The 23,404-nt window shown below is 58.5% G+C and overlaps 3 protein-coding genes across 4 annotated transcripts; 1 reads left to right on the top strand and 2 right to left on the bottom strand.

Moving 5' to 3' along the window:
- Window positions 1-113: 113 nt before the first annotated feature.
- On the bottom strand, window positions 114-10,040 carry ZNF142 (zinc finger protein 142). Its single transcript, XM_065638254.1, has 9 exons — window positions 9,897-10,040; window positions 9,233-9,560; window positions 8,009-8,647; window positions 7,499-7,759; window positions 6,165-6,977; window positions 5,744-5,921; window positions 1,962-5,199; window positions 950-1,055; window positions 114-682 (listed from the first exon to the last, which is right to left on the bottom strand). Exons 1-9 carry the CDS (start codon window positions 9,897-9,899, stop codon window positions 189-191), a joined length of 6,060 nt encoding a protein of 2,019 aa, XP_065494326.1. The 5' UTR covers window positions 9,900-10,040; the 3' UTR covers window positions 114-188.
- A 95-nt stretch (window positions 10,041-10,135) lies between these two features.
- Window positions 10,136-14,759, top strand: LOC135990295 (mitochondrial chaperone BCS1). 2 transcript variants are annotated; one of them, XM_065637867.1, is made up of 8 exons: window positions 10,136-10,214; window positions 11,041-11,417; window positions 11,673-11,812; window positions 11,928-12,122; window positions 12,512-12,575; window positions 12,936-13,105; window positions 13,564-13,681; window positions 14,351-14,759. In XM_065637867.1, the coding sequence occupies exons 2-8, from the start codon at window positions 11,098-11,100 to the stop codon at window positions 14,601-14,603; spliced, it is 1,260 nt and encodes a 419-aa protein (XP_065493939.1). In that variant the 5' UTR covers window positions 10,136-10,214; window positions 11,041-11,097; the 3' UTR covers window positions 14,604-14,759. The 2 variants fall into 2 exon arrangements, with proteins under 2 accessions (XP_065493939.1, XP_065493941.1); XM_065637869.1 differs by having other exon boundaries at window positions 10,142-10,192.
- A 3,381-nt stretch (window positions 14,760-18,140) lies between these two features.
- RNF25 (ring finger protein 25) lies at window positions 18,141-23,334 on the bottom strand. Its single transcript, XM_065637183.1, has 10 exons — window positions 23,274-23,334; window positions 23,111-23,185; window positions 22,932-23,034; window positions 22,784-22,851; window positions 22,002-22,071; window positions 21,805-21,876; window positions 20,869-21,009; window positions 19,967-20,056; window positions 19,268-19,402; window positions 18,141-19,156 (listed from the first exon to the last, which is right to left on the bottom strand). The coding sequence occupies exons 1-10, from the start codon at window positions 23,309-23,311 to the stop codon at window positions 18,452-18,454; spliced, it is 1,497 nt and encodes a 498-aa protein (XP_065493255.1). The 5' UTR covers window positions 23,312-23,334; the 3' UTR covers window positions 18,141-18,451.
- Window positions 23,335-23,404: the final 70 nt, after the last annotated feature.

Here is a 23,404-nt window from a genome sequence, read left to right as displayed (position 1 = left end):
AGCTGGGCTTCTCACGCTGCAGGCACCCACCCCATAGCTCACACTGAGGTCCAAATAGCCCAAAGAAAAAGGATTAAAAGGAGCTGAGAGATTCCTTTTATACAACCACATATTTTACATCCTATATACATATATGCCTGTACACACACGTACACCTCTGCAGCAGGCCTTGAAGTCAGGATTTGGCCTCACTGTGAAGCACTGTCCTTCTCTGCAGGGCCTTTCTGCTCCGTCCCGGGGGGCTCGCTGGCCCGGCTCTCCCTCTGCACGGCGTGGAGGTGCACAGTGGCCGTGCTGGGGTCCTTGCCCACCCCCTGGCTGGGGTCACCAGCCCCGCGCTCGGGGTGATGCCGCTGGATGTGTTTGATGACCTGGAACTTCTGCTTGGCCTTGTAGGGGCAGTAGCGGCAGAAGAAGGGGTGCTCGTTAGTGTGGGTCAGATAGTGGTGGCGCAGGCCGGCTGCCCAGCGGAAAGCCCGCCCGCAGGCGTTGCAGACATAAGGCTTCTCCTCGCTGTGCTTCTTCAGGTGGGTCTTGAGGAGGAAGCGAGTCTTGAAGGCCTTGCCGCACTGCTCGCAGATGAAGGAGCGGGCATCCCGGTGGCGCGTCTCCTTGTGCACCCGCAGGGCGTCCGCCCGGTTGGTGCGGTACTCGCACTCGTCACAGCGGTACGGCTTCAGACCTGCAGCGATGGGGAAGGGGCTGAGATGAGGGTACAGTGCATTCTCTCCTGTGGGTCTTGCCTGCCCCATAATGGCATCAGTCTCCAGGGACCCCCCTACACACTATCCTCAGCGTTGGGAAGGTGCAGCCTGCCAGCAGGCACCCTAAATTTCCAATTTTCCTCCCCTGCCTCCAGCTGGGCCACTGCTGGCAAAAGAAGCCCAAAGCTGCAGTCTGTGCAGCTCCAATGCCCATCCCAGTCCCGTCCCCAGTGAGCAGCACTCACCCGTGTGCTTCGTCATGTGGTACTTGAGCTGGTTCACCCACTTGCACTTGTAGCCACAGTCAGGGCAGAGGTATTTTCGCTCCTCCTTGTGGATCCGCATGTGGTACTGGGCAGAGGGCAAGAAGGCAGGGTCAGGATGAGGCCATGTCCCTGCCCTGGGAATGTGCAGGGCTCTGGGATGCCAGTGAGGGGCTCAAAGACAGCTCTGACATCCCAAACTGCATGGGACAGGGAGGGCTGTCTACTTGGCTGACAGACTATGAGCAGGGGGACCTGCAGTGGGGTCAGGATCAGACCCCCGTACTGCTAAGCTTGCTCTGTCCCAGCCTGTGCATGGATCAGGCTTTTCTCCCCAGTTTGGTATCTAGGGCAAAGACCGGGTTAACACCCAGCCCAACAGAGCTAGCCCTAAGCTGAGCATATTTCACTGCCTTGCCCAGGCAGCCCCAGAGGGCTCCAGCTCAGCCTGGCTATTAAAAGAGTCAATATTTCTTTTAGCAAAACCAGACAATTTTCCCCTCCATTACCTGACACCTGACCCACCTGCTCTAGAAAATGCCCTTTACTGTGCATGAGGATGCTAATCACCTACAGAAACGAGGGCAGGGTCTGGCTTTGCTAGCAGGGAAGCTGAGCTTTCCCTTCACTGTGTCTAACTGGTGTCACAGGGCATGCTGCAAGCCAGCAGGCAGCCAAATGTGGCTTTGAATGGTGCAAGGCTGCACCCAGAGGACACTAGAGAAGTCAGCAGGAAGAAGAGTGAACTTGGCCACCTGCTCTTCTTGCTTTGCTACAAATCCCCCTTCCCCTTGATCTGCAGCAGCAGGGAAGAAACATATCGTACCTATATGAGTTTTATTCACTCGCCTCCTATTCCTGTACAAGCCACAGGACAGAAAACAAAACCTCCCCTTGGGAGTTTCTTCTTGCCCAAACCCCTGTGTCTGGATTCTCCCCCCAGCCCATGTAGATGCAGTAGGACACAGCCCCTACCCCCAAGCAAGGCTCTCACCTTGAGACGTGAGGGGTCGGCACAGGCGTATTTACAGAGGTGGCACTTGTAGGGTTTCTCGCCAGTGTGGATGCGGATGTGCCAAGTGATCTTCTGCCTGTTCTTGGTGGTGTATGCACAGTCCGAGCACTTGTACACGCGGGTGCCCCCGTGGCCCTTCATGTGCTGGTCGAAGACGAGCTGGTGGCAACAGGCAAAGTCGCAGAACGGGCACCGCAGGGGTTTGTCCTGGGGAGTGGCTGGCTCATGGCTCTCCACGTAATGCCGCACCAGCTGCTGCCGCTCCTTGGCTGCAAAGCTGCACAGCTCACAGCGGTGGCTGAAATGCTGCGTCTTGTGCTCCTCCAGTGCCTCCCGGGTGGGGAAGGTCTCCTTGCAGGTGCTGCACTCCAGGTGCGGGTGCTGCTTCTGCAGGTGGCACTTGAGTGTGGCCTCGCTGTGGCACATGAAGCCGCAGCGCGGGCAGCTGTAGGACACCTTCTCCTCATGTCGCCGCAGGACGTGCTGCTTGAGGGCTGTCTCAGAGCTGAAGCGAGCCTCGCAGCAAGAGCAGCCGAAGTTGAGCTCGCCGCGGTGGCAGCTGTTGACGTGGCGGGTGATGTCATTCTGCAGGTAGCTGCTGTAGTCGCAGAGTGGGCAGAAGTGGGTGGGCGTCTTCTCGTGCACCCGCAGGCGGTGGATGCGCAGCTTGGAGTTGGTGCCGAAGGTCTGGCTGCAGATGCCACAGGTGATGCGTCCAATGCCGGTGTGCAGGGACTGATGAGCCTCCAGCCGGTAGCGCCGTGTGGTGCTGAACTCGCAGTAGTGGCACTTGTGGGGCTTTACCCCCTCATGCTTGATCCGGACGTGCTGCCGCAGGCAGCGGGCCTGCTTGCAGGTGAACTTGCACTGGCGGCACTGCAGCTGCGGCCGCTTGCTGTAGTGCTTGCGGTGCAGCCGGCGGTGCAGCCGCAGGGCTTTGGCTGCCTTGGAGGTGAAGGAGCAGGAGGTGCAGCGAAACTCACCCAGTGACATGCAGCCCCTCTTCTTGTGTGTCTTCATGGCCCGTTCCTGGTGGCAGGTGAAGGGGCAGGTGGGGCAGGAGAAACGCCTTCTCTTGGGCAGCGTGGATTTTGGGGGGGCTGCATCCAGCGGGGGCTCGCTGGGCTGGCCTGTCTCAGCGCTGGCCCCATCCCCTTTGGGGAGCTCAGTGCTTTGGGGTCTGTTCTCTGTGGGATACACAGTGTGCTTCCCAGCATGGTGGCTCTTGAGTGCGCGCTGGGAGCGGAAGGCCTCGGGGCACAGGGAGCACCAGAACTGCTCCAGGCTCCGGCAACCGTCCTCCACGTGGGAGGTGATGGTGGAGACACGGGAGCACACAAAGGAGCAGGCGTTGCAGTGCAACTTCCCTCCCTCCAGCCGGTATTTTTCCAAGGGTTTCCCAGGCTGGGAAGGAGGACGAGTGGCTCCACCTGACTCAGCCCCATCCCCTTGCTGGAGAGGCTCTTCTGCCACCTCTGTGCTGTCACCCAGCAGCAATTTTTCAGGGGCAGGACAGCCCAAGGTCTCTTCCCCAGCCAAGGAACTGCCTACTGCCTGCATTTTATCAGGCATCAGTTCAGCCTCCCAGGGGCTATCAGCATGCCCAGACACCTCTAAGCCTCCCCTGTCACTCTCTGCTGTTTCTGCACCATTACCACTGGGCTGGTCAGCAGGTTGGTACAACCCAGGTGGCTCCTGACCAGCTGGTTTGGGGATCTTGTTCTTCTTGAGGAGGATCGGGCACTTCTTGAGGAGATGGGTGTTGAGCCCTCTTTGCTGCTTAAAGCTGGCGCCGCACTCATGGCACAGGAGCGGGGCCCGGCGGCTCTGGCAGCTGGCTTTGGAGTGCAGGGACATGGACTTCTCCTTCCGCGTGATGTACGAGCACTTCTCGCACTTAAAGATCTGGCTCTCTGACTGCACCACCAGCATCTGCACCCTGCCCTCCAGCACCAGCGTCTCCGCCTGCTCCTTGTCCTGCTTCCGCAGCGCCTTCAGCACCGACTCCGAGCCACCTCTGGCATTGTCATCAGAGGCAGCTGCATCCTCTGGGACAGGCGAGTGGTTCTGCTCGGCCGCCTTCAGCACGCTGAGCCAAGCCTCTGGCAGCTCAGCTTGGCTGGTCTCTCTCATCTCTGTCTCTGCCACCAGCTTGTGGTGGTCTGAGCATGACCCCTCGACCTGACCCATGGTCTGACTTTGCAAGTCTTTTCCCTGGCTGTCTTCTGCTGATGCCCTGTTGACCAGCCTCACCGCCTCATCCTCGTGTACATTTGCTTCTTCTTCCTCAAAGTTTGGGATGTCTTCGAGCGTATTGTCATTGTCCTCCAACCCAAGGTCTTCCCGGGAGCCCAGCACCTCGTAGGCTGCGGGAGGCTCCTTGCAGGACAGTATTTCCACACTCTTCAGCTGTGTTACGCAGGATTCTCCAGTCAAATGCTCCAGGAGGGGGTCAGATGAGGCGTTCAGTGCCTCCAAGTCCAATGCGCAGCTCTCCGCCATGTCTCCGGAAGGAGCAAGCTCAGTCGAGCCTGTGGCAGCATCTCCTTGCACACAGTCATCCCCCAGGGCCTCACCAGTGGGGGGACCGCTCTGCTCCACTTTGCCCACACCTCTCTCCACCTCACCACCACCCTCCGGCAGAGCAGCACCCTGCCCGAGGAGAGGCACCAAGAACGCTCGCTGGTAGCCCTCCTCCCTCTGGGACTCCAGCTGGGACAGCTTCGCTTTTGCCCATTGCTCCTTGCTGGCAAGGGGGGAGTTGGCACCCGCACGCAGGGCTGCACCAAGCTCGCAGCTGAGGAGCGCCTCAGATGAGCTGACCTCCAGCTCCTTGCTGGCATAGTTTTCCAGCCAGTCCTTGTCGCCAGGGACGTAGCCGTGAATCTTGCGCTTGTGGAAGAAGAGGCTGGTGTTGCTGAAGGTGCAGTAGGAGCAGAGGGCGCAGCGAAATTCCTTCTGCTTGGTATGCTTGCAGTTCTCGTGATTCAGCAGCGCCTGCTTGTACTTGGTCTGGTAGGTGCAGTACTGGCACTGGAAGATGGGCACCTGGTAGTTCTGTGAGTGCTTGGCCTGCATATGCTTCTGCAGCTCGTACTTGCGCTTGCAGGCAAAGCCGCACACCTCGCAGATCAGACTTTTGCCCTGGTGCCGTAGCTTGTGGCTGCTCAGCTGGTCGGCACGGTGACACCGGTATGAGCACTGGTTGCATTGGTACCTGCGGGGAAAGAAGGATTGGTCAGGCAGTGCCAGGAACTGCGACAGGCTGAGCCCTGCCAGGCAGGCTGAGCTCTGCTTCCCCACCCCAGACATGTGGGGAAGGAGTACTGCTTCATTTGCCAGATCTGACCTTTGCCATCCTGGCAGGTCTTACCGCAGGCAATTCCCCCTTGCTGCAGCCCTTGGCACTGTTGGTGCTTTACACTGCCAGCCTGGGGATGGGAGGTGGCTAAGCTGGCCTTGGCCCATTAACAGCAGCAGAGCCCATGAGCCTGAGCCTGAGCTCAGATCTGTGCTGATGCGGTAACACACCTCCTTTACTATGCAGACACAGCAAAGATAATTTTGCCTCTGCAGCACCATGCTGGCACAACCAGCAAGCTCAAGGGCTGCATTTTTTATGTGCCAGACAATACAGGTTGGAGCCATGCCCCAGGCATGAGAGGGTCTGGCACACGCTGCAGCCCACAGCAGCAGACCCCTGGGGCAGGATTTGGGGAGCCCTGACTACGTTGCCAGGCCAGGGAAGCCCAGGGTCATACCGGAGATCTCCAGTGTGCTTGCGCATGTGGACGTTCAGGTAGTGCTTCCACTTGGTGATGTACCCGCACTCGGTGCACATGAAGTTCTTGTCATTGGAGTGGGTCAGCATGTGCTTGGACAGGTAGCTCACGTCCCGGCACGTGAAGTCACAGAGCTCACACTTGTGAGGCTTCTCTCCTGCAGGTGACACAGGAATGTCCTCAGTGTGACAGCCAGAGCAGGCAGCACAAGCTGCCTCCCCCATGGGGAAACCAGCTCAGCAGGAGCTGTGGGTAACAGCAGGGATGTGGGCAGGCCACAACTTCAGCCAAGCAACATCAGGCTGGCAGAGCCAGTGACGGGACCCAGGAGCCCTGACCCAGCCCTCCCTGCCCACCCAAAACCAGGACAGGATCCACCCCCATCCCAGCGGACACCCACCAGTGTGCAGCATCATGTGCCGGATGAGCACCCTCTTGTGCGCAGTGGCGAAAGCACACTCGCTGCACTTGTGGATCTTCTCGTTGGCGTGCATCTTGCCCACGTGGTCGTGAAACTCCACGGGGTTGAAGGTGGCGTAGGGGCAGAAGCTGCACTGGAGCTGCTCGCTGCCCGGGTGCCCCTGCTTCTTGTGCTTGCGGAAAACGTGCTTGTTGGAGCAGATGAAGTCGCACTGCTGGCAGTGGAAGGCGTAGTGGGTTTTTCGGTGAGCCTCCATGGCCTCGGCTGTGCCGAAGAGCAGCGAGCAGGCGTGGTACTTGCACTCCACTGCTTTGATGCCATGAGCGTCCTTGAGGTGACGGACAAACTCCTTCCGGTCCTCTGCACAGTAGTCACAGCCCGCCTGGAAGCAGCTCAGCCTCTTAGGCTCGGCTTTGTGAGTCTTCAAGTGCTCTTTGAGGGCCTGGCTAAGCCGAAACTTCTCCTTGCAGACAGGGCAGGAGTAGACATCAGAATAGAAGTTGGAGATGTCCTCATGCATGCTGGCCATGTGGCGGTTGAGGGCGTTCTTCTCCACCGAGCTGTAGTGGCAGAGCGGGCAGTGGTGGGCCTTCTCGCCTGTCTCCCGCATCATGTGGATTTTCAGCTTGCTTTTGCTGGTGAAGTACTTGTGGCAGTTGGGGCACTGCAGGCTAGGGTCAGGGAAGTGCAAGTGGAGGTGTTCCACCAGGTGTGTCCGCTTCTTGAAGCACCGCTTGCACTCAGGGCACATGTGGGTTTTGTAGAGGTACTCAGAGCCCTCCATGACATTCCCTGTGAGAACAACAGAGGAGAAGCCGTCAGCAGGGGAGAGACAGAGAAGAGCTGCACAGGCAGATGTTTCTCTCCGATCCATCTGTGCCACAGGGAAGGCTTATCATATACATGGTCACCCAGCAGCCACTTACTTGGAGGGACTGTCCCCACCCCAAGCCACCAACATGGTTCAGGTGGGCTCATTCCAGCTCAACACTGGCAAAGATGATCCAGTGCGGCCTAAGTCAGGCCTGCCCCTGGGCCCCACTCCCCAAAGCCTGCCAGACTTTTGCCTGAGCTTGACAGCAGCTGAGGACAGAAAAGAGGAGAAGAAGGACGTGTTTCCTTGGGTGGAGGGCAGGGGAGGGGGAACAGTGCACTGGTACATGCAGGAGACACGAGGCTGCTGGCTGGCACAGCACTCCCACGTCCCACCAGCCCGGCCCATGTTCCATTACCAGTGTCAAGACTGAGCTGCCTGTTTGTAAATCAAAGGCCAAGCAGCTCCCAGTACAGCCCCACAGTGCCCCATATCCTACCTCTGAAGTGCTGTGTCTGTGGCACCCTGGCTTTCTCGGGATTCGCCTTCCTGTCCTCTTTGGCCTTGCCTTCGCAGGGGCTCTCACCATCTTCCTCTGGTGACTCATCCCCACCGCTGTCCAAGTCCCCTTCTCCAGTTGACGCTTTCTGTCCCTCCAAGCAGCCCTTTCCAGTGCCTGCAGGCTTTGCCAGCCTGGCTTCTGCTGCGGTGGCTTCCCAGCCAGGGTGGCAGTTCCCTGCCTCGTCCTCCCCTTCTACTCCTTCAGTGGGAAAGACAGAGATCATCATGCTCCAGGTGAGAGGGAACCAGCCCAATTGCCCACACACGTGCAAAAAAACCTCCTGCCCGAGATGTGGCTCATAAATTGTGCCACAGGGAGGAAGGAAAGCTGCAGAGATCCCTCCAGAAGCACAGCCTCATCCCCCACTCCTCCCAGTTGTAAATGGGACGTGCAGACACGGCCAGTCTCAGCAGCACCCACAGGCCTCAATCACCTCCCAAGCCGTACCTGACAGCAGGACACAGGGCTGCTTGAGGCTGTGGGGGGCTGAGCGAGGGAGGCTGCCTGTCGTGGGATTCTCAGCCAGGGGCTCCACAGCGTGACCCTTCCTGTGCTGCCAGAAGAGCTTGGCGTTGGCCGTGACAAAGTCACAGCGGCCACAGTGGAATGGGAAATGTGTGCGGTGATGCTGCTCCATGGCTGGGCGGCTGGGGAAGAGCAGGGGGCAGGCACGGTAGGCACAGGACACAGGGGAGGCCCCGTGCAGGCGGCGCAGGTGGCTGCGCAGTTGCTTGCGGTCCTCTGTGGCAAAGCAGCAGCCCTTGGCAGGGCAGGGCAAGGCTCCTGGTGCGATGCGGTGGGACTTGAAGTGCTCCTTGAGTTCGCTGGGCTGCGTGAACGTCTCTTGGCAGATGGGGCACAGCAGGCGCTCAAGAGCAGAGGCCTCCTGTGTGCCTGCTCTGGGCAGCTTTGAGCCCCCCAGCTCGCTCTGGCCCTTGCTAGCAGAAGCCGACAGTGCCCCAGGGAGCTCCAAGTGCCCCGGGGGGGCCAGCAGCAGGCACTGGTGCTGAGACAGCAAGGAGGCCTCTGGGAAGCTCTGGCCGCACCTCTCACAGAAATACAGCTCCACCACTTTGACCAGCACCTCTGCAAGACCAAGAGGTGAGTGTTAGAAAGAGCTTTTGTCAGGCCCAGAGCTTGGGACTGGTGGTTCAGGTCCAGCTCCGGACAAGGAGGGTAAACCCCTGTTGCCACGATTACAGTTTGGAGAGCCACAGCCCTCCCCCTGCCCAGGGTACCCCAGGATGCATGGTTCTATCCGAGAGGGAATACCATCTCCCAGGCAACTGTGGGGACCAGGTCTGCCCCTTAGCGCTTTCAAGGCACCCAGAGACCCAAGGCCAGCTCGGCCCCATTCCCAGCAGGATGCACCCACACTGGACCTGATTGAAAAGCATACGGAGGGGAAGCAACCCAGGGTGGTGATCTCTGCCTGGTCCCTACTGACAACTTAGAGCAACCCGCTCACCCAGCCTGAGGCTCCCACAGTCGTCCCTCCCCATCCACACACCCAGCTCGTTCCAGGTCTGCACTGAATAGTGGCACCAGGCTCATGACACACACAGGTTCAGAGACACGAGGGCACTGTGGTGTCCCCAGGGTGCTGGGGCTGGCCATCTCTCCCTCTGCTGGGTGCCAAGGGGCTCGCACTACCCTCCCTGCACCCCATACCTGTGGCATTGACGGTGTTGCTCAGTGTCACGTTGCCAGCCACAGCCTCAATGAATATTTCCACGTTGCTTCCTTCTGCAGGAGCCCCTTCCCCAGGCACTGACGCCTCTGCCAGCAGCAGGTCCTGGCTGGCAGTCAGCGGGGGTGTCCCGGCCAGGCTGGTGCTGGCCACGCCAGGACTTCCCACAGCTCCTGCCTCTCCTGGTGTGGGCAGGAGCAGCTCTGAGCAAAGAACCTCCATTTCCCTGCTGGTGCCCTTGGCCACTGCCACTTCTGCACTCACTGCCACCGGGCAGGGGCTTGGTGCTGGGCAGGAGGGCCTCTCACTCTGAAACAGGAGAAAGTGCTTGAAATAAGGGAGAACCCAGACATCCAGGGTTCCCACAGGATTTTGGGGTCGAGCCCGCGGTGCCGTCCCCAGGCAGGGTGTGAACCGGGGTATCTCAGCACCAGCTGCCGTGCCCGAAGTGGGCGCTGGCAAAACTCCCTGTCATGGGGGAGATGGGGGCACAGGGACCCAGTACCACCCCCAAAAGACGCCCAGGGGCCTTTCCCTGAGCCCAACAGCCAGGGCCTGCTCCCCGGGCCTGGGCGGACCCACACCCGGGCGAAAGGGTGCCCAAGCCCAGCCCCCAGTCCCATCCCTCAGCGAGAAGGTGCCTACCATGAGTCCCCGCACGGCCGGACCCGTCCCGGTCCCCTCGCACCGCAGCCTCGGCCTGTCCCCGTCGCCCAGGCCGGGGTTCAAGCTGGGCCCCGGCACATCTCGGTGGCGCGCACCGGGCGGGAGGGAGCGTCGCCCTTTGTGCGGCTCGCGCGACCGCTCTACCCTGCCCCGCCGCCCGCCCCGGCACCGCTCTATGGTGCGAGCCGGCAGCCGGCCGGAAGCGGCGCGGAGCGGAAGTGAGGGTCGGGCCATAGAGGGCGGCGCGGCGCGGGTCAGAGCGGCCGTGCGCGGAGGTGGGCGGCGCGGCTGGGGCAGGTACCGGCACGGGCACGGGCACGGGCACGGGGAGCTCCTGCCGGAGGCGGGACCGCCGTAGGGGCGAGAGGAGCAGGGGTGGGCCCGGGCCCCTGCTGTGGGGAAGGCCGGTGTGGGGCCGGGTCTCCTGCAGGGAGGGTGGGCTCCTGCCGCGGGGCCGGAGCTCGGCGGCGGCGGGGAAGGCCGTGGGCCTGGGGACGTCCCGGCCTGGGCAGGAGCCTGGCTGTGGGGTCAGACCCTGTCCTGGGGGCGGCGGGATCGTGCCGCAGGGAGCAGAGTGTGTGTGGGGCTGCCGGGGGAGGTTCCTGTCACCTCCGGTGTCTGGCTCCTGCTGAGGGAGCTGGAGGAACTTCCAGCCCCTGCGTGTGGTTCTGTGCTTCTCCAGACATGGAGGTGCTGCTCCCACCACAGCCGTGCACCTGTTCACAGCAGCAAAGAACTGGCTCTTGGCTCAGCCTGGGGATGTGCTTCAGCTTTTTCAAACAATAAACCTTAAATAATTGCAGTGCTCATGATTTCTAGCTGTTAGAACAGGATTGTGTAAAACTTTGGGCTTGTTGTCATGGCTGAAGAAGCAACAGATGCTCCTGTGCTTGCCTGAGAGCCTCAGCCCTGGCCCCCTCCTGCCTGTGTTGCCCAGAGGCTGCAGAGGAGGTGGAGGCTCCAGCAGTTGTCTGAACCCCTGGTAATATGATAAGCATGGATGTGGAGCATCTAAATGTGCCAGGCTGCCTTTCGCCTTGAGAACAGGTCATGATAAAGGCCAAGCAATGCGAGTGATCCATTGTGTCCCCCACTGCCATTCAGTCTTTCTCTTTCTATACAGGTTTGTTTCCAGAGCTCAAAGACGATGCTGTGGAAAGAAGACACTTAACCCCGCACAATGCCCTTTTCTGACTTTGTGTTAGCGCTGAAGGACAACCCCTACTTTGGGGCTGGGTTCGGCCTCGTTGGGGTGGGCACGGCCTTGGCATTAGCCCGGAAAGGGGCCCAGTTTGGGCTGGTGGCTTTCAGGCGCCATTATATGATCACCTTGGAGGTGCCGGGTAGCGATAAGAGCTACCACTGGCTGCTGAACTGGATCTCCCACCATGCCAAGCACACTCAGCACCTCAGTGTCGAGACGTCGTACCTGCAGCATGAAAGCGGGCGTGTCAGCACCAAGTTTGACTTCGTTCCCAGCCCTGGGAACCATTTCATCTGGTAAGGGACAGCAGGGGAAAGCAGTCTGGGGTCTGACCCTTGTTTTGGCAAGGAGACTCCAACCTGTGGGGCCTGTGGAGGCAGCAGAGAGGATCCTGCCTCTTCCTTGGGTCTGGGTTAGGGCAGGAGATTCAAAATAGTGAGAGGTGTCAGTATCTATTAGTGTGAACTGATTTCTTTACCCGAGATGAGTGTTCTCCTTGATGTGTGACCTGGGCTGGGCCACTGTCCCCTAACCCCGTCTTCCCACCCCAGGTATCACAGGAAGTGGATTCACATCGAGCGCAACCGGGAGAGGCAGATGATTGATCTGCACACGGGGACCCCCTGGGAGTCCGTCACCTTCACTGCGCTGGGCACTGACCGGGAGATCTTCTTCAATATCCTCCGGGAAGGTCTGCAGGGGAGCTGTGTGGGGTCCTGCTGGGAACGGCCAGCTCCCTGGGGACACCTGGGGCTTCATGGGAGATCCTGCTCCCTGTCAGCTGTCCCTTCTGCCTCTCTCTGCAGCCCGGGAGCTGGCGCTGCAGCAGCAAGAGGGGAAGACGATCATGTACACGGCCATGGGAGCAGAATGGCGACAGTTCGGCTTCCCCCGCCGCCGGCGGCCTCTCAGCTCGGTGGTGCTTGAGGAAGGTGTGTCGGAGAGGCTGGTCCAGGACGTGAAGGAATTCATCGACAACGCCAAGTGGTACAGCGAGAGAGGCAAGGCTCTGGCACAGCGGTGTGCTCCATACCGTGCCCAGTGCGGCTCCTTACGCCCCCACAGCCATGGCTGTGGGGCATGGCCTTGGGCATATCCCACAAATGAGCCAGCCCGGGTTCAGAGGTCAGACCTGTGTCTGCAACAGGACAAACTCCCCTCGGTTTAGTCCAGTTCTGAAAACCATGATAAGCCATGGAGTTCATTGCTCCTGCAATGCTGATGTTGGGTGGGATGTTGTGGTCCTCTCTGGAGACAGCTGCAGAGGGATACTCCCGTGCTGCTTGCCTTCCCCTGGCGTATCCTCTGTGTGTGTTCAGCACAGCCCCACGGCTCTGGGGGAGAGTTCAGAGACACCCAGCCGGTTCCTAAAGGCACACTGTCTTCCTAGGAATCCCCTACCGCAGAGGCTACTTGCTGTATGGGCCTCCCGGCTGTGGGAAAAGCAGCTTCATGTGAGTATCACCAGCCGGCAACAGCAGTTTTAGAGCCAGCTGCCTGCTCTGGGGTGCAACAGTCTCTGGTGAGGGTGTGGGTGAGTTTGGGTTTGAAATGCAGGAGTGGGCTGTGTCCCCCGCACAGTGCCTGGTGTCAACATTCGTGTTGCTGGCACCGTCACAGGTCAGGGTGACGAGCCCTCTGCGCTCTTCCTTGGCACAACAGGCTGAGCAAGGGCTCCCACCCGCCCCCACACCTGATATCCACCAGGAGGGGATGCTGCTGCCCTCTCCCCTGCTGCTGGGCAGGGAGATCCAGTGCTTACTCTGCTCTGGGCTTTCTCACTGATTCTCCCTTGTGATTTGTGTCCTTCCCAGCACAGCCCTGGCCGGGGAGCTGGAGTACAGTATCTGCCTGCTGAGCCTCAGCGACCACAGCCTCTCCGATGACCGGCTCAATCACCTTCTGAGTGTGGCTCCGCAGCAGAGCATCATCCTGCTGGAGGATGTAGATGCTGCCTTTGTCAGCCGAGACCTCGCTGCTGAGAGTGAGCGGTGCCCCCATTTCCAGGCCAGCAGCAGGAGAGGGGTTTGCCGGCTGTGCTGGGGAAAGGTTTGGACTTCAGGCTGAGCTGCTGCACCAGCAGAGACTGGGAGTGGGCAGCTCTCTGGGGCTTTGGGGCCTAAGCTGGACCTCACCCAGTTTTGGCTAAGCCACGTAAAGGGCAATTCAGTCCTTTATCCTCAGGCAAAGACATTTCTCCTGCCCAGCTATTTTCAGCATGAGGGAGGAGGTGGCTTTTCCCTTCATTCTCTTTTTGGGCTCTGAGGGGTGTGGGTGTGCAGGGGAGGTGAATGCGGTCAGCCAGAGAAAGGCAGAGGGGCAGCCGTGGGGCAAGGAGAGAGCAGGGAGCTTGGCTTAAGCCTGAGGTGATAGGGAGGTGGCCTGCAAGACTGCACAGGGTGAGTGGCTGATGGACACAATCTCAGACACCTCTGTCCCCAGACCCAGCTGTGTACCAAGGCATGGGACGCCTGACCTTCAGCGGCCTCCTCAACGCGCTGGATGGCGTGGCCTCCACAGAGGCCAGGATTGTCTTCATGACCACCAACTACGTGGACAGGTCAGAGCTGCCCTCTGGAAGAGAACAGGGAGGGTGGCATGGGAAAACCTTGCTCCCTTTTGATGACCTATATGGAGGGCTGTTTGCACCTTCCTGTGTGAGAACTCAGGGTTCATGTTTCCCAAATCCTCCCTTGGGATGCAAATTCCTTGATCACTAATCAAAATCCCCTTTGCTGGTCCCTCAAATTCTTCCTTACTGTGCAGACCATGGTTGTGCCCTTGAGGAGAGGTACCAGCTTCCTGCCCAAGGGCATCTGTGGATTTTGGGGTTACAGCCACGCTCTGAGTGAAGTGCTGGCCCCAGGCACAGCCCATTGGGTTGGCAGGATGCAGCTGGGCTCACGGCACTTGGTCAGACACTGCCGTGTGGCAGGCTTGGCTCAGACCGAGCTGGCCTGAAGGGTTGTTCAGAGGTTGCTCGTGGGACAGAGATGTGCAGGGTCCTCCTCTGGAGCCAGCCCTTCCCCAGCTCTCTTATTTCTTTTGGGTTGATTTCCTGCTCAACTCCCCAGGGACAAACCTCTCCCCCACCTTTACCATCCCACAGTGCAGAGGACCTTGTAGATAGGACATTTGCTGTGGTAGTGTGGTGGGGGGCTTTCTGCAGGACCCACCCTGCAGAGACACTTTGATCAGCTGTTCAAGGCACCCCTGTGTCTCTCAACAGGCTGGACCCAGCGCTGGTGCGGCCCGGCCGTGTGGATCTCAAGCAGTACGTGGGCCACTGCTCCTGCTGGCAGCTTGCCTGCATGTTCCAGCGCTTCTACCCCGAGCAGCCCTCAGCTGCGGCCCAGCGGTTTGCGGAGCAGGCGCTGGAGGTCTCCAAGCAGATCAGTGCTGCTCAGGTGCAGGGCCACTTCATGCTCTACAAGACAGACCCTGAAGGAGCTATTGCAAACGTACGCTCCATCCTGCTGTGACCAGGGGCCAGCTTTCCCCTGCCATGCTGAGAGGACTGGGACAAGGACTTGACCATCCCAGGGATGCTGTGGAGCTGCCCAGCCATGCAGGCCAGGTCTCTGTTCACCTCTACCCCTTCAAGGCCTTGTTTTTTTATTAAAACACATGGAGAGTCAGAGCTGCCAGCCTTACTGCAGGGAGAAGGGATCAGCTCTTGCTGCTCCTCAGACTCGGGTGCTGCTGCAGCATGTGCCTTGTGCTGGGATTGCCATAAGCTGCCAGGACTCCTGGGTGGGAGTCGCCTTCCCTGTGCGGCAGCCTGGGGGTGCCCCCAAAGGGCCTCTCCCTGGGGCGGGTGCCACAGCACTTGCCCTGTAGTGCCAAGTCTTGGATCTGTGTGGACATAATTCCTGGGTGGGCATGACTGTCTCTCCTGCAGTCCTGCATGGGAGGCGCAGATGAGAGGCTTTGGCTGGTTACAGAGTATCTTCTAAAGAGCTTGATGTTAACCTCAACGCGAATTTCTGCAGCCGTGCCAGCCCAGTGTGAGGTGCAGAAATCCATCTTGGAGGTGACTACTCTCCTCTCCTTCCAGCAGGAGGGGCTGTGCATAGCTGAGGGAGGGATTTGGCCAGCTGTCTGCAATCTTGTAGCCTTTTCCCTGTCACCTGGTTTTCTTCCTCCCAGGAACAGAAGTCCTGGATGTGCTGGTAGAGCAACAGGTGCCTGAAACACAATCGAGAAGCAGGCAGGTTCTGTGCCTCCTTCCCAATGCCATGGAACCAGGGGTCAGAATGTGAACTGACCCACAGAACAAGCCAGCCAGAGCCTCTCTTCTCCCCTCCCCAGTCCCCATTTCAGAGTCCCAAAATCAGCTTCACCAGAACCAGCCCCATGTTGATGTCCTTGCTTCAGGGGCTGTGTCATCTTGGCAGGGCTGGGGGAAGCTGGTTCCAGGCCAAACCCAAACCATTAGGTCACTGCTCTGCCCTGCGGGGCCAGGGGTGAAGCTGAGAGCATGTGGGGGTACAAAGGGGCTGAATTTCAGCACAAACAGGCACTTCCTTGATGGAACCCCAGACTTGCACAAATGTTTCCAGAAGTGAAGGGTTGATCCTGTGGCCACAGGGGTCTCTAATGATTCAGAGAGGCTCCCAGAGCCACGTGCTGCTGTTAGCATCTCAGACCCTGTGCTCAGCCATCCTGCTTTAGCATCTCAAACCCTGTGCCCAGCCATCCCGCAGAGGCTGACTGCTCAGATCCAGCCTCTTCCCTCAAAACTGGGGGTCACACTGGCCAGTGAGTGACTGGAATGCCTCACAGCAGTTCAGGAGGATGGGGGAGTGGTGAGGGAGAGCCAAAGGGGCCCGATGCCACTACAAGAAAGCGCAAGCAACATCTGTCACTCTGCTTTTAATAGTGTTAATGCTACAGACGCCGCTGCCTTCTGCCCAGCCTGAGTTGCTTTTGCCAGTTAAGCCTCACAGCAGCCCTGTGAGGTAGGTGGGTGACACAGGTGGACACCAAGTGAGGAGCCCCAGGGCAGGGTGCAGGCTCTGTTCTTCCCTTCTGACCAAGAGGTTTGATTTGTTTAGCCCAAATTCTTTTCCACATGCTGTTGCAAAATGTCCTCTGCCCCAGGCTGACAGCAGTGAGTCAGAGAGATGTGGGCATCTTGAAATCCTTACTTCCAGGAAAAAACCCTCCCCTCTTAACACATCTGGCATTTGATTGAAGTTACCCAAGTTCTTGCTCACTCTGATTTCCATGGCTGAATTCCCATGTTCCAAACACTTGGCACAGCAGTTTTCCTGCTGAGATGAAGCCTCGCTCACTGGACGAAACCAAGGAGCTTCAGCTTCATCTGCTGCAAGGGGCAGAGATCTCTGTGTTTCTTTCAAGACTTGACCAAATGCCTTTCTTGGAGCACAGCAATTTCACAGGTGAAGGCAGGAGGCAGCAGAACAAGCACCAATGTCAGACAGTTTACATGTTTTCACTGAAGTGTGGCCAGGCTGTTCACCCAGAAACCAGCTGCAACAAGGACAGAATGAGCACTAAAATAAAATGAGGGCATTCTTCGTGGAGTGAGTGCTCAGCCCTCGTCCCCAGCAGGGCACAACGTCTGGCTCTCGGATCCCCAAGCCCAGGACAGGTAGCGTAGGCTCAGACCAGTGAGAGAAAAAAATACCCTTTTAGAGCATTAGTGTTGAAAATAGGAAAATAGGCCATTGTTGGAAATTTAAGCATGGAAAGTTCTTGGGCAGCGGGTTAAACCAACCCTTCAGAACAAGGCCAAGCTTGGAGACCAGGGCAGCAGGTGAGGAAGACCTGTTCAAGAGAGACCTTTTGTGCAGCCTTCATGTGCAAAGAATCAGCCAGGCAGATGCAGCACAAATGCCCTCCCAGCTGGCACACAGCACTTGGTTTCCCAGGGATCTCGCCTGAGGCTCTGGCAAGTCCATCGCAGCACAGCCATTTCTGTACTCCACAGGAGGAGGAAGACAGTAACAACCCATGTGTGGCCAAGAGAGGTGGGGACACAAGGCACAAACAAGTGTAAAGGAATCGGTACTGCCCAGGTGAGCCAGACAGCTTACACCAAGGTGGGCAAAGCAGGGAGTGGGGAGGCCTTCTGCCATGTAGGGGTGCCAGGGGAAGGTCTCTGCCCCGGCCCCAGGTGTGCAGAGGAGGGAGATGAGGGAGCAACACCAGGGATCAACACCTTTGCTTCAAACAGCAAGGAACAGGAGCGAGAGGGCAGAGAAAACAAAGGGAGCAGGCTCTGGAGAAGACCCAATAGCAGTGTCCCACTTCAGAGGCTTGGGATCACCCATCGTGGCTTTGGAGCGAGAAAAAGTTTAAATCTGAAGCAGCAGCAGAAGGAACTGCACCAAGTTAGTTTAAACAGCAAATCATTTCTTTGAAGCAAGATCAGCTTCAAGATGAAAGGGGGGTAAGAGTATCTGAAGTACTGAGGCATGTCTTCAAATGCAGGCTGCCGGGTGGTCTGGGAGATGGTCTGGCCTTAGAGGGATCTGCACAGACAGATGTGGCAGAGTGGAGTGGTCTTCCCAGGTCTCCCCCATCAGCTTCTGCCTGCACAAAAGCAGCTGAAGGACAAGGCAAGAGCTCCAGCTAAATTTGGGCTTCCTGGAGGAGCAGCAGCCAGCCCAAAGCCTCAGCCACCAGACAGCCCCAGCCTGCCAATGTGTTGACTCAGGCTTAATTTAGCTGTCCTGGCTGGGCCTGGGAAATGTCTTGTACAAAGGACTTGCCTGGCCGAGCCCATCAGCCGCACAATGGTCAGGACTGTGGTAGAAGCGATGTTGTCTCCAAGGAACAGCGACAGCAGTTGAGAAGGTGCTCTGAGATGGAATAGGGGACGCAGCAAGCTTGAACTCCAGGCTGCTGCCCTGGCACAGCCTTATCACTTGGCACCACCACAGCTCTGCCGGGATGCTGTCTGCCAGTGAAAGGTCCCGCCACAACTCTGGCTCTGCTGTGGCACCACAGTGGGCTCAGTCCATTTGCTCTGTAGGTGTGCACATTTCTTGGCAGCTCACACAGAGGGATGATGGCTGCATGTCCCTGGTCAAGGCTTCCTCTGTACCCTGGGTCCTCCAAGACCAAGGCTGACATAACCTGTCAGGAGTCAGCTTCTCCAATGCTGGCACCAGCTACTTGCTCATGCCAGGATGCTTCATGCCACACATACCCTGAAGACGCTGCCTGTCCCAAGCTGTGCCACATGCCAACTGCCTCTTCCTTCCCGAGGGGTACAGCATCTGCTTGCTACTGCTCCACCAGAGCCTCCACTGTTCTCCTCAAAACCAGCCCTCCCCAGCCCAGCCCCTCACGCCTCCTGCTAGGAGCCACTCTCCTTCTCCAGGAGATGGGCTTCTCGACACCCACTGGGCCTGAGCACCCCCCGCCCTCTTGGTGATCTAGGGTAGGAACCACGGTCCTGGACCCTGGACCTCTCCCACCTCCCACAATCCCAGGGCCTGTGGTGGCCCTGCCAGCTGGAAGCTACTCTATGGTCGCTGCGGCTGAACGTCAGGTTCTCCTTCTCCCTGCCCTGGGCCTCAGCCCCCTCCTCCGGGGTCCATCTCTCCACATTGCAGTGCTCCTCTTTCAAGTCCACTGCCTCTGTTACTGGCGAGGGATCCTCAGGGCACAACTCCTTTCTTTCAGCCAGGGCAGCATCCCTGCTTCTGCTGTGAGGCTTAGGAAACTCCCGGCTGTGCCTCCCACCAGGTCTCCGCTCTGGTCTCTGGCTGAAGGCCCTTGGCCCCCTGGGGCCATGGAGCGGATGACAGACTTCCTCTGCCGGTTCCTGCAAGCTGCTGCCCGGCTGCCTGCCCTGGCCCCTGGGGCCTGGCCTCTCCCCTCTGTGCTTCTCCCTCTTGCTCTGCTGCTCCCTGGGCACAGCAGCCCTCTCAGGCTGCCCAGGGTTTGCCCTGGCCCCCGGTGCCTCAGCTGGCTCTGGAGCAGAGGCTTGGCTGGGCAGCTGGGGTGTGTCCACAGTGCTCGCACTCACCAGTGGGTCAGAGGCAGCTTGGCCTGGATGCTGAAAGAGAGAAGCCACCAGATAAGAAAAGGATGGGGCAGCCCCACAGCAGATGACCATGCCTGGTCCTGCAGTCCAGGGCCCCCCTCGCCAGGTCTCCTGGTGCCGTACCGCCTGGAGGCTGATGAAGTAACGGTTCCTCTCTGCTTCAGGGTCAATGATTCCCCCTTTCTCTTGCTGTCTCTTGAAAATTAAGCGCAGTTCTTCTTGGTGCTGCAGCGTCTTGGCATCCGGCCTGTATGGCTCCTGAGCAGCAGAAAGCAAGGCAGGGCGAGGGCTCTCTCAACACCTAGTGTGGGCAGGCAGCTGGCAGTGCTGAGAGTGACTGCCCAAACCCTCCTTTGGTTGCACAGCGCCCAGGCAACCTGCCCCCTTCTGCCACATTTGACCAGGCCCATAGATGCATGTGAAACCCCTAGACAGAGGTACAGCATGGCAGCACAGACCTGCTGTTCCTGCAGTGACCACCTTGGGACATCCTGCTCTGGGGCAGGATGCAGAGCAGCTACAATCAGGTCACTTGCCTGACCCTGAGTATATCCCAGTGGGTACAGGGACATGTCCCATGGCAGAATCACTTCTCCCCTGGCACATCTGCTCAAAACTCAGGGCTACACAATGAAACCTGCCTTTTGTGGACACATTAGACAGTCAGAAGACACCTTGCTAGGTTTTATGAACTGCCCTTTGGATGGGCTACCCAGGAGGACCCGAGAGCGTGCAGCGTGTGTTTGTTCATCCATTATATTGCCCCCACTGAAGTCACCCAGCGAGTGGGCACAGTGGGGCAGGTGAACCCCCATTTCTTACCAGGGGCTGCTGTGGGGCTGGTGCTGCCTTCAGAGCGCAGAGATCATAAACCAGGGTCTCCCGGCAGACGGGGCACTGCACACCAACTTCCTGCAGGGAGGCAAGAGGTGATACCAAACCCTGGCTGTGACCCAGTTCCTGTGCTGCTGGATAAACCCAGCTTGGAAGTGGAACAGGGTGCCCTTCTTCACTCTTCTGCCAGGGCAGGGAAACGCAGCGGGGTTCCAGCAGCATGAAGGCAGCCTTGTGTCTCCACAACTGCTACAGAAGGTGTTTCCACCATGAGGGACACTGGGATTTGTGCTCCAGTGGCTGATCGCTGTACAAACCACCTCTGTCAGCACATATGGCTTCAGTCCTCCTTCACCTAGGATCTATTTTTCCTCACTCCAAAGTGGAGCGTGTCATCTAGGCTTTAAAAAGGTTTTGCAGGAAGGAGCCTTTGACTTGTTTCACACTCAGCTGCATTGTTTGCTCTGTGGCTGACAACTGTTCCAACACCTATTCGGACAGGTTTTATCACCTGAGAATGCAGGTGATCATGTTTATCCTGCTGTACACCCCTGGCAATTCAAGGACTAGGGATGGAGCTCTCTTTTCTAACTCCTGTGGTTCTAGAAGTCCAAAAATGCAACCAACTCCCCTACCGCCCACACAGCAGGTGCTGACCCAGGGATCCAATAACCCAGCTGCTGAAGTACTAGAAACTCACAGGGTAGTTTTGGTTGGAAAGGGCTGTTGGAGATCACTTGGTCTAATCCTCACTCTGATTCTCAGTGCAGGCACAATGCTGCCTGTGCTGCCAGGTCAGGCAAGCCCTCACTCCGTGTCCCAGAGTGGGTGACACAGATATCATGAGGGCCTGAGCAAGGGGCCAGGGGAGAGGGTGTAGGGCCCAGTACCTGTCTAGGGGAAGGCGCCAGGTGCTGCTCTCTCTCCTCCTGCTGCATGAGGATCTCCTCCTCCATGTGCTGGGCATAGCGGGCCAGGCAGTGGGAGTGGAAGTAGTGGTAGCACTGGGTCTTTGTGAAGGCTTCTCTCTCCTGCAGAGGAGAGGGGGCAGCTTTAAAGGGTTTCTGAGCACTGGGTTGTGTAGCCTACCCAGCTGAGGTGAGTTTTCACTCCAGTGTCAGTGCTGGCAGTGGGGAACTAGTGCTACTGCTGGCAGAACCATATAACATCTTCTGCTGGGCTTCATCTCTGCATCCTCTGCTCTCACTGGGACACTGCTCCCTGTTCTGAATGTGAGAAACACTCCTAATGTCAAGCTGCAAAATATTTGTGACTGGTTTCTCCTGTATAAACAGCAATCTTCCCCTGCAATGTGTTCTCTCTTCTAGGCAGGCACCATTTCTCATTGCAACCCAGAGAAGACAAGCTCCCCCATCCCTGCAGACCTCGGCACCTGCACAATGTGTTCTAGTCCCTCCTGATCACCTGTGTGCTGAACTCTAGGTGGGGCTTGACCAACACAGGGAAGCTGAGATGCACCAGTGTCATGGGGGAGTGATCTTAGGGTTCTGCTTGCTGCAGAACAATGTTTAGAACAACCAGCAACTATCCCTGGACCCTACCCACTCCCTTGGAGATGACCCGGCATCACTCGCTGCCCCTATGCCCTGTTTCTGTAGGTGGTTATCTCCAGGCTGACAGGGAGAGTAGCACACACTGCCTCAGGAAGGTCCATGCTGAGTAGGATCACCTACAGACCAGGGGAGCAGGGGGCTGCTGAGGCACACCCCGGTTCCAGAACAATACCCCATGCTTTGAGCCCCAGGCCCCCCATTTTTTTGCCTCACTTCCCAGTCAGCTTGCAGGGCCAGGAGACACACTCCTACCTGGAATCCGTACAGGCAGATCACACACTGGCCATGAGGAATGTTGTTGTCAGTGAGAATCTCCTTCCCCTTCTGCGGAAGCATTAAAGCAAACATTTTACTCACCAGCTGCCCATGGGCTCAGGGCTGTCCCACCCCTCAGGCAGTCGGGGACTAGCGTCTGTGGCTGGGCACTCCCAATCTACCCCAGCTCTCACCTCGATCAGTTCGTAGAGCACCTCTGTCCCAAGCCTGGCTTCAGCAACACTTTTGAGGGTCTGGGAGATCCTATAGCAAAGCAGCAGCAATACTTAACATTTAGTCACACCTTTTCAGTGGCCCATATACCTGTCACCCCACCACGATGACAGGAGGAAGAAATAGAGCACTGGCCTTCAGGCTCTGCCTGCAGCACAGGACAGGCACACGTGTACACACATACTCATGAGCTCCCCACAAACCAGTGCACAGAAGCCTTTGTCCTCAGAGGATTTGCAAGAGCTGGTTCACTTGGCTCCTTGGCTCGAGCTCACCCAGCACCCTCCAATTCTGGTGAATCTCAGGCTTCTCTTATCTGATGGCAGCCCCCGAGCAGGTCTGGGGGATCCCTGTTACTCCTGTGCTGCTGGCAGATACCAGGGTCTCTCTTGCACACACTCAGCTGCACCAATGACTGGAGCACAAGGGCAACAATGGGCTGCCCAAGGACTTCCTTCAGTCCCACCACTGTGAAAGCTGGAACAACTCCTTCAAAGGCCCAGGGGATTTAGATTACAGTTTAGAGGGACCACTGGGGAACAACCATAGGGTTGACCCCTTGGTCCCAAACTCAGCACCAGTGCCTCCCAGGAGATTTAACGCAAGGTGATTTAGGGACCTATATCCACTCCTTAACCAGACACAGAGAACCACGTGAATCTGAGAGAAGGCTTTTTCACCAGTTCTGCCTCCTGCATATCGGAGGAAAAAATCACCCTCTCCCCACCCTCCTGGCACTCACTTTTGAATTTGCTCATCTGACAGCCCCCGCGGGTTCCTGATCGAGACTTCCGGAGATTTGTTGGGATACTAGGAAAAACCAGAAACACACAAAGCACAACGAGGGATGCAGAGAGATCCGGGGTGGGGGCTTGGGGCCGACGGCCTACCTGTGGGGGCACGGAGAGCACCAGGGTGAAGCAGACGTACTGCGAGTCCTGGTCCTGGGCCGTAGCGGGGTGCAGGGTGATGCTGATCTCCCAGGGCTCCCACCTGCGGGGCAGGCCGAGGTGAGGGGCGGCAGCGCGGGGCAGGGCCGGGCCCGGGGGGGTTGGGCCGCGGTCCGTACCTGCCGCGGCCCCGAGCCACCCGCAGCTCCTCCAGGTAGATGGACTCCAGCACCTCCACCTCCGGCGGCAGCGCCCTGCGGGGACCGGGACGGGGGTCAGGCGGCGGCGTCGCAGGCCCCGCTGGGCTGGGGGTGCGGGGCACCGGGGAAGGGGGAGCGTTACCAATCCGTCGTCTCCGCTTCCTCACCGGCCGCCGCCATCTTCCCGCGCGCCCCGGAACCGGAACCTCCACGCGGGCGCACGCGCGGAGAGGCGTTGCTAGGCGACGCCGTGGCGGCGGCGGGCCCGGGGCT

Source organism: Caloenas nicobarica, chromosome 6 (genome assembly GCF_036013445.1).
Source record: "Caloenas nicobarica isolate bCalNic1 chromosome 6, bCalNic1.hap1, whole genome shotgun sequence".
Lineage (NCBI taxonomy): Eukaryota > Metazoa > Chordata > Aves > Columbiformes > Columbidae > Caloenas > Caloenas nicobarica.
Note: the sequence above shows the minus strand (reverse complement) of the source record. Positions and strands in the feature narration are given on the sequence as shown.

Coding starts and splice junctions, on each gene's coding strand:
- ZNF142 (XM_065638254.1), bottom strand. Junction 7,760..8,008: donor GCCCTGTGTCCTGCTGTCAG/GTACGGCTTGGG, acceptor TTCCCACTGAAG/GAGTAGAAGGGGAGGACGAG. Junction 1,056..1,961: donor CCGACCCCTCACGTCTCAAG/GTGAGAGCCTTG, acceptor CCCTCTGCCCAG/TACCACATGCGGATCCACAA.
- RNF25 (XM_065637183.1), bottom strand. CDS start 23,311: ATGGCGGCGGCCGGTGAGGAAGCGGAGACGACGGATTG. Junction 21,010..21,804: donor TCTGCCTGTACGGATTCCAG/GTAGGAGTGTGT, acceptor TCTCCTCTGCAG/GAGAGAGAAGCCTTCACAAA. Junction 19,403..19,966: donor CAGCCCCACAGCAGCCCCTG/GTAAGAAATGGG, acceptor TCTGCTGCTCAG/GAGCCATACAGGCCGGATGC.
- LOC135990295 (XM_065637867.1), top strand. CDS start 11,098: ATGCCCTTTTCTGACTTTGTGTTAGCGCTGAAGGACAACCCCTACTTT. Junction 12,576..12,935: donor TGTGGGAAAAGCAGCTTCAT/GTGAGTATCACC, acceptor TGTCCTTCCCAG/CACAGCCCTGGCCGGGGAGC. Junction 13,106..13,563: donor CCGAGACCTCGCTGCTGAGA/GTGAGCGGTGCC, acceptor CTCTGTCCCCAG/ACCCAGCTGTGTACCAAGGC.